Consider the following 13,827-nt stretch of genomic DNA (forward strand, 5'->3'; position numbering starts at 1 on the left):
ATGTTGGCGCAGAAAGCACTGTGGATACAAACCAGTGGTTAGATATTTGTATCAAAAGAAAGATGATTTACGACACACAGATACATACGCAACGGCCTGTCCCAGCGACACAGCGTAGAACAAGTAGAACGTGAGCAGCAAGAAGAAATAGAATCCTCGTTCCGCCGAGGTTCCGAGTCCAGCAGTCCAGTACGAGACGATGAAACAGAAAGCAGACGTGATGACCAGGTATGGGAGCTCAGTGAGCACAATCGAAATCGCAAACGGTACAAATCCATAAAACTTGCTAGCGTATTCGCGTCGGAAATAGGCTCTTTGCTGCATGAACTGAGGTTGGGCGAGAATGATAACTGAATTTCCCAAAACGAGCAACTGGAAAATGAAAAAGATACGGGATGCAAGGTCGGAAGTGGAATTGCCGAGTTGGTAAAACGTAAAACCGTTGAAAAGACCAACGAAAAGGGCGTTGAGGAATCGACCAAAGTTGTACGTGGTATCACGCCAGAATACAAGGTTCATTCTTTTGTAGACCTGAGCGAGTTGGTAACCCATCGATGTCGAGAATTCACGGGCATTGGGGTCCTTGGGTTGTGATCCAGCGCCTTTGGAAATGGTGTTGAGTTCCTCAGTGACAGACTTCTTTTCCGGACTGTTCTTCCAGACGTCCGCCCAGTCAATTGCAGATTTGCCACCAGAGACACCGGCACCGATCACCTGCAGAATGTACTCTGCAGGATTCTCCTCGGTTGAGGCCTTGCGTGCACCGTTGCGCTCAAAGTAATCCAACATAACCTTTGAATCCTTTCCAATATCGCCAAAGTATACAGTTTTACCACCGCGAGCCAACAAGAGCAATCGGTCAAAGTGTTCAAACAAGATCGAGGAAGGTTGATGGATGGTACAAACGAGGGGCATGCCGTGATCCGCGAGTTTCCGAATAAACTTGATGATATTGTAGGAAGACTGGGCGTCGAGACCAGAGGTGGGTTCATCCAAGAACATGAGTCGGGGTTTACCAACAAGTTCCATTCCAATAGTCAGACGCTTGCGTTCCTCCACAGAAATACCACGACCAGTGTCCAAACTACCAATGAGGGCATCACCAAGTTGAGTCATTTCCATCATGTCCAAAACTTTCTCGACGTAGGCGTATTTTTCTTCGATGGGTACCGAGGGGTCTTGACGCATCATGGCAGAGAACCGGAGAGCTTCACGCACGGTTTGGTTGGGGTTATGGATATCCATTTGTTCAACATATCCAGTGATACGCTCAAAGTCAATGCCGAGTTCTTTACCGTCGAGGAAAACCTTTCCGTCAATGCGACCGATAGTCTTACGCTTCGCCAATACATCAAGAAGTGTTGTCTTTCCAGCACCAGAGGATCCCATGAGGGCGGTCATCTGTCCAGGCTTGATCCAGCCTTCGACGGCGTCCAAGAGCTGTCTTTCGCCGCCCTTTACGGGAACAGTGTAATTGACATCTTGCCATGTAAATGTAGTATCGCTCGCAAATCCGGTATCGCTCTCCTCTGTTGCAACCTCAGAGACTTTGAGTTCGCTCGTGTCGTTTTGTTTGGGAGCTTTTCCCTTTTTGTAGACTTGACGCGTGTATCCTCCTTCGATCAAATCAATGTATTCCATGGCAATACAGTTGAGGAGAATGAACAGGAACCAGAAGAGCACGATGGCGATAATGCTAATGTTCATTTGACTTTCTTTGTAGCCAAAAGTTTCGCGGACGTAGTCTTCACCTCGGACGAATAGCTCGTTACCAGATTGTCCTTTGAGCGTGCACGTTCGGTAGAGGTCATTGGTATATGAGGGTCCAAAGGGTACAGCTTCGGTTCCAGTGCACGGGAAGATTAGACCTTTCATTTCGTTAAGGAGGAGAGCCTTGAAACCGTAGCCCAATGGGTTGATATAGTACAACTAGATAGAAATCAATGGATGGTGAGCTTCCTGCAATCGGCTACCGTCGCATAAAGAGATAAAGCATACCCAAATGAACCATCCGTGCATCTTATCCGTAGTAATCAAAAATCCGTTATACGACAGGGCCGCAATCAAAATGATGTTTGCAAGTTGTGATGCGCTGAAATACGATTTGCAGACACTTCCACAAAGCCTAAACACCTCTGTCATGCAGAGACCAGTGACAAAGATTGTAAACACAAACACAAAGAAAGCGCCAGCGTCCGTTCTGAGTCCTTCTATAAAGTAGGCACAGATCGAAAACGCAAACACTTGCAACAGGGTATTTGGTATATCTGCTACGACGGCGGCGATGTGATAGGCGGAGGGGTAGTACATTGCGTAAGATTTGTGCTTGGCGAGAATCCGACGACCACGCATGGCATTGGGAAGTTCAGAGAGAGACTGTATTCAAGGTATTATATTAGTACGAGCCATGAATGAAACGTAATGCAGGCCAAGACTCACCATCAGGGCGTTAAACATGAGGGAAGAAAACAAGGCTGCACCACGAACGAAAGCACCGTTGGCATTGAGCGGTAGGTTGACATAGATTGTCGCGTAAATAAAGGCTTTGATAATCGTGAGGATAAGCTTGCCGATCAACGAGGCCTTGTCACCCGTCATGAGTTGTAGCTCACGAGCAACAAGGGCCTTGACTTGCTCATAAAAGTTGTTGGTATAAATGGTAGAGGCACGAGTACCCTTTGTCTTGGCTTGGAGAACCGTATCGTGGAATTCACGGTACGGTTGTTCCTTCTCAACAAAGGATTCATATTCGGAAATATCCATTTTCAAGCGCCTGTAGTCGTCTGAATTTTTAAAGTAGGCTTCCATGTCAACGGGATTACTGGGTACTTTGGCCCGGTCAACACCAGGCTGGTACAAGCGCTCGTTGGGGTTGGTGATACCGGTCAAGAAATCAGGCGTACTCTTCCGAGGCTCACAAGCGTATCCCATTTCCTGGAAGTACTTTTTGGCCCGGTTGACGGGACCAAAGAAGATCATGCGTCCTTTGTCAAGGACCATGACCTTGTCAAAGAGTTGGTACATGTCCTCGGACGCTTGGTAGAATGAGGCGATGGTTGTCTTGTTAAGAGTGTCACTCATGATCCGGAGACCACGGGTATAATCCAGAGCCGAAGCAGCGTCCAAGCCACGAGTACTGCAATCCCAGCAGTTGACGGCTGCACGAGCAGTCTAGCAATGGCAGCAACCGAGTTAGCAACATGAGCTTCCATTTCAGACGTAAAAAAAAACAAAATACCCACCATGGCTTCTGTAATGGTCATACGCTTTCGCTCACCACCAGACAATCCACGAACCCATTCGTTACCCACCAACGTGTTGATTTGCTTTGTGAGACCAAACATGTTGGTGAGCATGTATACAACCTTTTGTCTGAACTCGCGGCGGGTCAAATCGGGAAGTCGCTTGCCAGGTGTTTTGGTCTTTAGGGCAAAGTGGAGGGTTTCTTTGACAGTGAGAGTAGGAAAGTGGCTGCAATAGGCGACGACAAATAAGAAACGTGATGCTTGTTAACAGTTAATGTCAATTCTTGACTTACGTGTCTTCCTCAGCAGTGTAAATGGCCTCTCCTGCAAATCTCCCGAATTCGGATGCAGGAACACCACCGTAAGTGATGACACCTTGGATATCCTTGTAGGTTTTGGTATCATTCGCCATAACGCGCAGGAACGAAGAACAGCCGGAACCCGGACGTCCAAGAACCAAAAGCATTTCTCCATCCTTGACCACACCGTTGAGTTCGTGTAGGATATCAAAGTCTGTTCCCTTCTGTTCTTTGCGGAACCTGTTTATTTTTCGATAATCGGTTAATCGGGGAGGAATGATCGGCACGTGTCGCGTTATCTGAATGGTAAATGAGACTTACCAAGAGAGTGGATTCAAGGCTTTCAAGCCATCAACGATGACGTCTCCCACATTGGAAATGCTGCTGGCATCAGCACCTTCACCAACGACGGTCAAGCCCTTGAAGACGACACCCATTCGCTTTCTCCCAATACCCTGCTCTGACGCTGCACGAACACTAGACTCTAAAAAGTCTTTCAGGTCAAATTGCTGCCCTTCTTCCACGATTACGTCAGCACCGCCTTCCAAGTCGGTAAGACCGATTTTCATGTCATCGGCCCCAACTTTGTTCGTCTTGTTCGTCTTGCTGCTTTTCATAGAGGGATCACGGGTAAGGGTTCGTCGCAATTCCAGCTCTGCACGGTGGAATTCTGACACTCCCTCGTCGACATTGACCTGTTGACCTTGCTGGTCATCATCTTCGATTGGTCGTGCGCCGTCATTGACATCACCGAAAGCGTCACGGAGAGTGGGAACACCTCCAGTAGAGACTGCGTCTGCAGCGTTATAGCGAGGAGGACCGCTAACGCTCTCCATTTAATACAGTGTTTGAGGTCGTATAAGTGTAATGTGTGTATATGAGGAGTAGTGTTTTTCCACTCTGAACGAGGGACAGGTAGAGGACACTAGCAGTGTTCCTACGAGTCTACCAACTACAAAATGCTAGCCAACGACGTAGACCGAGCACAATAAAAAATAAAAGTCCAATATGAAAATACAGTTGAAACAAAAAACCGGAGGGGAGCAAGAAGGAGATGTCCCTTTATATAGCTATCGTTTATTAATACAGATTGTGAAATAAAAGCCCGAGACCTTTAGAAAGTCAAAAGTAAGAAAATGGATGAAATCCACAACCGAACGATCGGCTAAAATCAAATGGAAGAACGCGCGCAAGTGATGAGGTAATCAACTTTTGAACACTCGGCAGATTTCGCACGCCTTGCTTTTGTTATCCGCCATTTGTTGGTGAAAAGCCCAACTACAAGATCACAATAGCAACAAACTGCAAAGCATGCAAAAAAAAGATTTCTTTTATCGACAGCTAAACACAATTTGAAAGTCATATCTCTACCAATGGCACAACTATACTAGTGTGTGTGTGTATGTGTATGTGTGTGTGGCGGTTGCCCCCCAGCTGTAGGTCATTAATGACATGCTCCGGTCCAACGCTCGTGTTCTTGAATGCATATCCATAAAGCATTGTATTTGGCCGGAGAGACACCCCACCCTTCAAGTTCCAACAGAACATTCGTCCCTAAAGTCCAAGGGAACTGTCGCGCACGCCTTTAAGGATCAAGTGGCGTTGCAGGGTAGCAAATCACGTGGACAAGTGTGCAAAAATCCTTCCGTCGGCTGGTGAGCTTTTTGAAGAGCTTTTTGATATGGGCGCAGTACGAAGAAAGAAACCAAGACTCCAAAAACCGCTTTTTGCTTTTGCAACTTGGCGGCAGTTTTTCTTTTGGCTGTCAACCCTTTTTACGGGGGGATTTGCAACAATCAACAAGACTTAACGAATCACAACAACGTGGCGAACAAAAGCTTTTTGCGTATGGAACGGCCAACGCTAAATGGGTATCTTTTGCAAAACGAAAAACATGCAAATCCGCCGTTGACCATCGTTATACAGCAAAAGTAGTATGGCAAAAGGTTAAAAAAAGAGGTCTACAGTTATCCAACAGCACCTAAAAAAAAATGCCACGCCTCGCATCATCGCTGCGGTTCGTACTTTTTTGTCTGCGCTTTGATGGACGGCAACTGCATTGGGACCCGATCTTCGCTCCCTCCGCCGCCTCCTGCTCCGGGACCGGTCGTCCCGACATGTTTAGGTTTGCTCGATAGGGAGGGAAGAACAAAAGTGTCCTGAAATTGTTGGGTTTTAATATGGTACGATCGCATTTTTTCTTTGTTTGTTATCGACGAAAGACAAGTACCTTTTGTCCCATTATCCCATGCTTCGCACGCATTTTTTCAGCATCTGGTTTGGCGACTGTGAGGGAGGGGAGGGTTGTCGGCTGTGATGGATGATGGTATTGCTGCGGTTGTTGTGACACACCGGCAATGGACGGAAGCTATTCAAAAAAAACCAACGTTGGCATATACAAATTACAGTGGTTTGATAATTCGACAGTACGAGACCCACCTTGTGTACAGTTGTCATATTCTTTGCCACCAGACTATGCCCCCATTGTCCTGCTCCCCTAGCATCCCCTCCTGGCACATTCTGCCGTCGTCCAGCACTAGGCCCACCCCCTCTCTTCCTGCCAGATGGAGCTCGTATTCGCCTTGCCCTCGCCAAAACACTCTCTGCTGCCTTCTTATCATCCATCTGCTGCTTGAATTTCGCATAGAAAGATGACGTTGAAAGTGACGAGGTTGTGGAATGCGTGTCGCTGGTATCTGGTTGACGGACATGAAGAGGTGGGACGCTCAGGATAGGAGGGAGAGTCGAGGTTGCAGTGGGTGGTGAAGGAGGATGGGCCTGCGGAGCGTGGCGAGCGGTAATGTGCTGGGGCACTGCATGGAGAGTTTCGCTTTGTGGTTCAGGAACTGGGTGATTGATGGGTTGGAGGGGAGGTCGCGTCGTGTCTTGGGGTTTGGGCACTGCATGCTTTGGCTCATGCTTTCGCTCGTGCTGTTGTTCATGCTTTTGTTCATGCTTTGATTCATGCTTTGATTCATGTGGCTGTGACGGTTGTCCCCCGCCAGCGGCTTCCGTCTTCTTTACAGGATCATGTCGTGTGTCTGCTGGTGCATGATGAACAGGCTCAACTGCGACAGGTGCGGATTCTGCCACGGCTTTCTGGGGCAATGTGGGGAGCGATGGCGCCTGAGCAACTGGTTTCGGTGCTTTGATATATGTATATGAAGGCGCTGGTTTCTCCTCTACAGGTGCTGCATCCAGCTAAGAGGGAACGAAAGCATATTGAGCTCCCGAGGTCACCAGTCCATGGGGCCTCACTAGGCAACCTACCTCGTTGCTACTCTTCTTTTTTATTGGAACCGATGGTAGCGACCCTTGTTGAGCAAGTGAGGCGATCCTTTTGGCAGATCGCAAAGCAGCGGCTGATCGTGAACTTTTACTTCTCTCCATTTCCGGCTGGAGATCTCGAAAGTAAGCATGCTTGAGCGCCTCTCGCGATGTTATTCTAGAGCGATAGACAGACGTTAAATCGCTTGCCAAGTCGAGTGTTTACAAAAGCAACTTGTGGCATACCGCTCCTCTGGGTTGTACGCAAGAAGGGCATTAATCAAATCGACACAGTCTTGACTAATATGTGGAATCAGTGGTCGAATCCCCGTTCCCTCCTTTTGGGGGAAATTGTACTTTAGCGAGTTCATTTTCGGCCTGCCATCACAAAAATCAAAGGTATGAGGACATCATGCAGTTTCTGGCCAAAACCACATCGCTCTAGTATCAAGCATCACCTACCCAAGCATGTGCTTCAAAAGGTCCTTGCTGGGCGTGCCCATCACTGCATGAATCCTATGCAGCTGATCCAACTCGTTTGTCCCGGGGAAAAGTGGAACCCTCGACACGATTTCAAACAAGACACAACCCGCCCCCCATATGTCCATTTTATACGAGTAAATGCCTTCGGTGAGGAGGCATTCCGGGGACCGGTACCATCTTGTGGCAATGTATTCGGTGTAGGGTTGCTTGGAGTGAATGCCACGGCAAGATCCAAAGTCGGCGATTTTGATGTTGTTGTCTTTGACGAGGATGTTCTAGGTGTAGGAGGGAAGCGTTGAATTTCCACACAAAGGTGAACTTGGGGAACTGCCAGAATGACTTACCTCAGGCTTAATGTCACGATGAAAAATCCCCTTTCTACAATATGTAACAGATGTTAATACCCCATTGTCCAGCTTATATTCTCCATCGCTCTCAAAACGCTCACCCTACCCATGAATATACTCCAGAGCCTTACAAATCTGGTACATGAACAGCTTGGCCTTTCCCTCCGTTATGCTTGCCGATGTCTTCCGCTGAGAGATGAGCTCATACAGATTACATTCCATCAGTTCAAAGTTGAGGCTGAGAATTCCATGTTTGGGGTCGCTGGGAAGGACACGGTCACAAGATGAGAAACGACCCAGCCGAACAAACAAGTATCGGAAACTTACAAGATGATGTCCTCAAGATCAATGATATGTTGGTGAGGGTTGAGACGACGAAGTGCTTGGATTTCGCGCAGGTTTTCAATTTCGTCGTAGCTTTGCGAATGGCAATGGATATCAATGTATGTCAGTGATGAGGCAATACGGATTGTATTTACCTGTTGAAGTGCTTTCGGAACCGCTTCATGGCAGAGATCTTCCCAGACTTTTTTTGCTTTACTTTCAGGACTTCCGAGAATGTGCCTTCTCCCAGCTTGCACATTAGGCGGTAGTCTGATGTAGGGTGTTAGATAAGGGAGGAGGGCAACACAAGAGTATTCGCTGATCGTACCTTCCAACTTGCTCGTTGTCCCGCGATCCTCTGTCTCCTCTTTACCCATTGTTGAAACCGGGCGGTGGATGGTGGGTGATTGGAAGGGCAAAGTCTTTTGTGGATGGCAGTAGATCTTTGTCTACCGCTTTGCTCACAATTGCTTTCACAGGGTCTCCACCGCCGGTTCAGAGGTCAACAAGTACCCAGATACTCTTGATGGACGATCGCGAAGGCCCTAGGGCTTTTCCTTTTGCAGGGTACATGAATGCACTGGCCAGTCATCAAACAGAAATCCTCATGAACCGACCTCATCCAACAAGAACAGAACACGCTCAATCCACCACCTTTACGAGCCCCATACAACAAAGCCCCCCAGAAAAAAAGAAACACTCAAAATAATACCAAAAACAGTTATTTTGAACAGAGCCAAAGACAATCAGAATAAAACAAAAGGAACAAGAAAATGGTATACTGGCTAGACCCCAACAAGTCGTGCACCACAAATTCTATACAAAGATTACACTCATCCGACCCGCATCCTCAAAACTTGTGTGTTATCCCCAATCACTTTTCGGCCCCCTCCAACTACCCAAATCTGAGGCATCATTACCTAGGCAGGAGGGGTACCAAACGAACGCGGTAGTATTTTGACAATGGTTAGTTTTGTGTTATTTTAGATACGGAGACTTTTTGGTTAGACTCGGAGAATTATGTAAAAAGTGGTGTGACCCTTCCATATGTTATGGGCTATTTTTAGAGATATGTTCATGTATAGCATGGAGGGGGATACCAAGCATAGGTGGACCATCACAGCCGAAATGCGATCATTGCAACGCAGCTACAGCGTTTGACCATTTCCATTCTGTCCATCATCTCGCATGCCATTTTCCCATCTCATCCCGTTCATCATCTCCCCAAGCAAAGTGAAGGCCAACCTTCATTCACTTTACCCGATAAGGTTTAAGCATGGCACAGCAACTTTGCCATTCAATCAATCAACAACACTGTGACCTAAATCACGTGATTAGCGGTTATATCATGACAATGCTCACACCACCCACCACTTTTTTCACTGTGTATTTCTTGATTAAAACGCTCGATTGGATTCGGGGTGAGGACGACGACACGAAATATTCTTCATTTACGATTAACGTGGCATTGGATTCTTGCGGTACGTGAAATGTCGGATGATGTGGGAATGCGGCGGTGTCATGGAGTGAGGGCTGTGTCGCTGAGTTTTGGCCTCATCCGTGTGGATTGGGCGGTGAATGTTTTGCACTTGGGTAGGCTTCCTACTTTGACCTAGTCGAATTTGTCGAGGACGGCTAGCTAGTAGGAGAATTTTGGTGTGTTTTGTGACGATGGTGGATTTTCGGGTGAAGGTGGTTGCGGTGGGCTTGCGCATGGCGGCTTTGATTGGCATTGATTTGGCGATTCGCGGAATAGCACAGTGCATGCTGTGTTTTGAGTGCGCGGTGCTATGTGGATGATGAATAAGAACGCTACGCTTTGCGAACTTGGATTGATTCTGCTGCAATGTCGCGTTCAAAGGCGTGTCGTGGCGCACCAATGGGGCATTATGAATTGCGATGCGTTCGCCGTACCAGTTTCAATGGCTCATTCAGTTGGGATTCCTCAATTAGGCTTCCTTTGTGGATAACTATATACGACTCTCGGTTTGACTTCCCCCCAGTCAACCAGCACTTCCGGTACGTTGACCCGCGTTTACGACGCGACAATTCGGTCTCTCTCACGCAGATACCTGCACCAGCTCCCCGCCAAGCGACTGTCACGTCTCGTGCGGTCGTACCCCTAATAAGGCTTTTGCAAAACCTCTGCACTTTCCTGCCACAGTATATCCGCCACCTTTCGACAACAATAATTATGGGTCAAACATTGTCTGAGCCCGTCAAAGACAAGCATACGACGTCTGACAATGATCAGCGTTTGGCGTATGGCGCAAGTGCAATGCAAGGATGGAGGATAAGTGCGTTTATTTCTTTATTCTTCTCGAATTATCGGCGCCAGTTTAGCTGATGCTCCGATTCTTTAAAGGCATGGAAGACGCACACACAACCATTCTAAAGTTGGAGGACAAAACAGGAAAACATGTATCATTCTTTGCAGTGTATGATGGACATGGAGGCCAGAGTGTGGCAAAATACAGTGGAGCGCAACTACACGAACGAATAACAAAGGATGAAGGATATGCAAAGGGAAATTATGCGCAGGCTATAAAGCAGGGTTTCTTGGGAACTGATGTTGACTTGCGTGCAGGTATGTTATCGAGCATGTGGGAAGCTTCCATCCGCTCGCTTGTTCTAGTTTGCCATCATCTTTAATGAGATGACCTTGGTTCTCACACTGTGTTTCTCATTGGCTTTTTTGTAGACCCGGACTTTCAACATGACCCCTCCGGTTGCACCGCTGTTGCTGCCTTAATCACTGATGACTGGCGCATCTTGGTAGGAAACGCTGGTGATTCTCGTGCTGTTCTGAGCGCAAATGGTGTCGCCGTGCCGCTGTCTTTTGACCACAAGCCTGTGAATCCTGGTGCGTTTGTTGTTGCCGGATGTTGCAACTGGTGGGAACAGGATGCTCACTGTCTTCTTAGATGAGTCACAGCGTATCATTGCTGCTGGTGGTTACGTTGAGTTTGGGCGTGTCAATGGTGCGTCTTGTCATTCTTCTTTTTCGCATCAGATTATTGAAGCTCATCGGGGATACAATAAATAGGAAACCTGGCATTGTCTCGAGCCATTGGTGACTTTGAATTCAAGCAAAACACCGACCTTCCCGCCGAACAGCAGATTGTGACTGCAAATCCCGACATCACCGAACGAAAGCTGCAAGATACGGATGAGTTTGTGGTTATTGCCTGTGATGGTAATCTGAACCATGCTTGCCAAATGTCGCATTGCATTACATATTTATAATCCTGAAAAACAAAAATTACAGGTATCTGGGACTGCATGACGAACCAAGACGTCGTCGACTTTGTTCGCCAAAAGATTGCGGAAGACATGAGTTTGCCCGAAATTTGCGAAGCCATGATGGACCGCTGCCTAGCCCCTGACAGTGAGTTGGGCGGAGTCGGCTGCGATAACATGACTGTCATCATAGTCGGATTGTTGAATAACAAACCCAAAGAAGAATGGGCGGCATCAATCAAGCAGAAAGTTGGTCCCACGAAAAAGGAAGAGAGCCCTATTGTTAATGGTGTGCCAGAGGACGGTACCGAACCGGTGGAGGTAGAGGAGGAGAGTACCAAGCTGGTGGGAACTGAAAACGCTGGTGGTCAGGCCGAGTAAAAGGGATGATATGTGGAGGAGGGGGGGTTTTTCCTAGCGTGTTTTGTTTTCTTGTGTGTGGCTTCTCTTGGAATATTTCTGATGAGCTGTTGGACGAACTCGGTGTGCGCGTTTTACTCTCGTTGCTCATTTTTTTGTTTTTTATCTAAGTGTACGGGCAGGTATTCCTTTTATTTTCTTTTTCTTGATTCAAAAGTCTCCTAGAGATGTTTGGGAATACCCAGGGGGTGCGCATTACCTACGTCCTTATATTTTGTGGCAGCGCATGCCATAATTTAATTATTGCAGTGTTTACCTTCCCGTTGTGAGTTGGGTGTTTCCGCGGTGGGGATGTGAGTTCTTTGGTCCCCTGTGTTGGCTTGGAGTAGAGATGGTGGGCTTGCCTTTAAAGCACTGTTTTTTTCCATGGTATAAAACATGTGGTTCCAGTTTCCATACATGAGGGGTGCATTATGCGAGTATTTGAACTCTGCATTCTGACATGATTATGAGAGTCCCCGTCCACGTCAATCCGTTCATGGCCTCCATAGTAAGGTCCCAATCTAGTTTTAAATAATTACGCTTGAGTCTCTCTATAACTGAGCTTTTTAACGGTCTCGTATGTGACAATCATCAACACCTAGAAGGACTAGGTCAACATTGCCGCACATACAAAGAGATGGACCTAAGAAACTACAACTCACCGATGTCATACCCATATTTACCATCCGCGCCCCCATACCTCTTGTGAACCCCTTCCACCCTTGTGTTTGCCACAGCGTGCGGCATGTATTAGTAAGGAGATCCAGTTCGGACCGATGCGAGGGAGTGACCGTTTGGATACGGGTTTTTATAACGTCCTGTTGGAAAGAAAGTCATGATACACATCAAGAAAATCAAAAAAAAAATTTAAAGATGGAACATACCAAAGGAGTCGTAAATGAAGCGGCAACAAACCCGGCTACGAGGCCACTAGCAGCTGACACTGCCACAAAAGCAGCGTTCCGGTCCGGCACGAGCGGCCCCAGCACGGATTTACAGAGGGACTGGGTGCCCCACCATATTGCAGAGGACGGAGCATATGTGAGAATAGAGGTTAGAAAGCCTTTGTAAAGGCCTCTTGGACCTTCTGTCTGGAGAATGTGTAGGAAGAGTGCTGCACGGTCCCTTTGTTCAGCTCAGCAGTTGAAATGGGTGGTGAATCCATGAAGGACGTACCGCGGCCAGTTGTTAATGGGGGTGATGGGTGAGAGGTAGAGGTAGAGGATGGTACGTCCATTTTGTGATGATGACGTTTTTGTATCATCAATCTGGAATTTTCCAACCGCTTCAAATCAATCGTGTTTTGATCGTTATAAAATGACCAGGATAGTTACCGTTGCGACACGACATCAACAGGTACCATCACAATCTGCGTCGACAAACTTGCCACTCCACCTCCCAGCAACCCACTCACGAGTGCTGGAATCGTATCATTAACCCTTCATCCTCCCATTCCTGTACTCTTACAAGCATTGACAAACCGGTTCGGTTCTCGTCCCAGCCTAGCATCTTTCGACATGTTGTGGACACTACAAGTTTTGTTGATTCCATGGCAGAGAGATAAATCATTTGGCCCGGGAGTGTTCCTAGAGCTGTTACGGTGAACCCTTGATACAGTGCTACATGCCCGGCCAAGATGAGCATTCCATCGCGATCATGACAAACACGGAACACGCTAAACAAACCTCTCACTCCCTCCAATCTGACAATCTTTGAAAGCATTTTAATGCTCTGGAATCGTTGTCTCTATAGCCAAAAACAACAAATCTCAACAGGAGCCATCATTTTGTCAGAGGGACGAAAAACCCAACCTTATTTCCAACTTGTACCCTCGTTTTCACGAGGGATACCGGATAGGTCAAGGACCTCACTGCCAAAAAGCATACCGTCCCCCATGCAAAGAACCGAGGTTTGTCCAGCCGATCCCATGAAATATCTGTAGGCCGGGAATCACCCATCCTCAAACCCGTCGTTCAAATCCCATCCATGGTAATCAACACACTGCACAACCTGAGGAATGAGTCATACTGCACGTGACATGTGTGTTACGTCAGCAAGCTGTGGAAGTGTTAAAGTGTTCCAGAAGCCGCAGGTTGGAATGACCGTTGAAGGGAAACGGGAGGTGAACCAATGGACGAGCATCGGTAGGAATACAAAGTAATACATGGGAGTGTAACATTAAAAACGCTAATCCAAGCGCTGAATAACGAAATGTGAAAG

At 47.4% G+C, this 13,827-nt stretch overlaps 4 protein-coding genes across 4 annotated transcripts in view; 1 reads left to right on the top strand and 3 right to left on the bottom strand.

Moving 5' to 3' along the window:
- The window catches only part of SPPG_08243 (uncharacterized protein), a gene marked incomplete at its 3' end in the record, with an annotated part of 5,137 nt that extends 538 nt beyond the window's left edge, over window positions 1–4,599 (bottom strand). Inside the window, exons 1-6 of the mRNA XM_016756403.1 lie at window positions 3,866–4,599; window positions 3,539–3,784; window positions 3,243–3,471; window positions 2,440–3,171; window positions 1,999–2,376; window positions 72–1,929 (exon numbers count right to left, since the gene is read on the bottom strand). Of these exons, the coding sequence (XP_016604382.1) occupies window positions 72–1,929; window positions 1,999–2,376; window positions 2,440–3,171; window positions 3,243–3,471; window positions 3,539–3,784; window positions 3,866–4,380 (3,958 nt within the window). The 5' untranslated portion in view covers window positions 4,381–4,599. The remainder of the gene's footprint in view (window positions 1–71; window positions 1,930–1,998; window positions 2,377–2,439; window positions 3,172–3,242; window positions 3,472–3,538; window positions 3,785–3,865) is intronic.
- A 730-nt stretch (window positions 4,600–5,329) lies between these two features.
- Window positions 5,330–9,184, bottom strand: SPPG_08244 (CMGC/RCK protein kinase). Its single transcript, XM_016756404.1, has 12 exons — window positions 8,583–9,184; window positions 8,294–8,522; window positions 8,121–8,235; window positions 7,969–8,058; window positions 7,748–7,903; window positions 7,639–7,672; window positions 7,274–7,569; window positions 7,058–7,189; window positions 6,815–6,989; window positions 5,984–6,745; window positions 5,775–5,912; window positions 5,330–5,703 (listed from the first exon to the last, which is right to left on the bottom strand). Exons 2-12 carry the CDS (start codon window positions 8,340–8,342, stop codon window positions 5,551–5,553), a joined length of 2,100 nt encoding a protein of 699 aa, XP_016604383.1. The 5' UTR covers window positions 8,343–8,522; window positions 8,583–9,184; the 3' UTR covers window positions 5,330–5,550.
- A 165-nt stretch (window positions 9,185–9,349) lies between these two features.
- Window positions 9,350–12,020, top strand: SPPG_08245 (uncharacterized protein). Its single transcript, XM_016756405.1, has 8 exons — window positions 9,350–9,446; window positions 9,919–9,984; window positions 10,047–10,262; window positions 10,331–10,552; window positions 10,667–10,828; window positions 10,890–10,946; window positions 11,012–11,161; window positions 11,234–12,020. Exons 3-8 carry the CDS (start codon window positions 10,160–10,162, stop codon window positions 11,584–11,586), a joined length of 1,047 nt encoding a protein of 348 aa, XP_016604384.1. The 5' UTR covers window positions 9,350–9,446; window positions 9,919–9,984; window positions 10,047–10,159; the 3' UTR covers window positions 11,587–12,020.
- SPPG_08246 (uncharacterized protein) lies at window positions 11,867–13,582 on the bottom strand. The gene is made up of 8 exons (XM_016756406.1): window positions 13,419–13,582; window positions 13,293–13,353; window positions 13,089–13,226; window positions 12,942–13,026; window positions 12,784–12,875; window positions 12,492–12,721; window positions 12,270–12,425; window positions 11,867–12,205 (listed from the first exon to the last, which is right to left on the bottom strand). Exons 1-8 carry the CDS (start codon window positions 13,563–13,565, stop codon window positions 12,143–12,145), a joined length of 972 nt encoding a protein of 323 aa, XP_016604385.1. The 5' UTR covers window positions 13,566–13,582; the 3' UTR covers window positions 11,867–12,142.
- Window positions 13,583–13,827: the final 245 nt, after the last annotated feature.

Source organism: Spizellomyces punctatus (assembly GCF_000182565.1).
Source record: "Spizellomyces punctatus DAOM BR117 chromosome Unknown supercont1.20, whole genome shotgun sequence".
Classification (NCBI taxonomy): Eukaryota; Fungi; Chytridiomycota; class Chytridiomycetes; order Spizellomycetales; family Spizellomycetaceae; genus Spizellomyces; species Spizellomyces punctatus.

Excerpts from the sequence above, each read along its gene's own strand:
- SPPG_08245 (XM_016756405.1), top strand. The coding sequence starts at position 10,160 with ATGGGTCAAACATTGTCTGAGCCCGTCAAAGACAAGCATACGACGTCT. Across the intron at positions 10,263-10,330 it reads AATGCAAGGATGGAGGATAA|GCATGGAAGACGCACACACA; the intron begins GTGCGTTTATTT and ends GATTCTTTAAAG. Across the intron at positions 11,162-11,233 it reads TGTGGTTATTGCCTGTGATG|GTATCTGGGACTGCATGACG; the intron begins GTAATCTGAACC and ends CAAAAATTACAG.
- SPPG_08244 (XM_016756404.1), bottom strand. The coding sequence starts at position 8,342 with ATGGGTAAAGAGGAGACAGAGGATCGCGGGACAACGAGCAAGTTGGAA. Across the intron at positions 8,059-8,120 it reads TTCCGAAAGCACTTCAACAG|CTACGACGAAATTGAAAACC; the intron begins GTAAATACAATC and ends CCATTCGCAAAG. Across the intron at positions 5,704-5,774 it reads ATGGGATAATGGGACAAAAG|GACACTTTTGTTCTTCCCTC; the intron begins GTACTTGTCTTT and ends CAACAATTTCAG.
- SPPG_08246 (XM_016756406.1), bottom strand. The coding sequence starts at position 13,565 with ATGGGTGATTCCCGGCCTACAGATATTTCATGGGATCGGCTGGACAAA. Across the intron at positions 13,227-13,292 it reads CAGATTGGAGGGAGTGAGAG|CACTGTATCAAGGGTTCACC; the intron begins GTTTGTTTAGCG and ends CCGGGCATGTAG. Across the intron at positions 12,722-12,783 it reads CCCATTAACAACTGGCCGCG|CACTCTTCCTACACATTCTC; the intron begins GTACGTCCTTCA and ends GGGACCGTGCAG.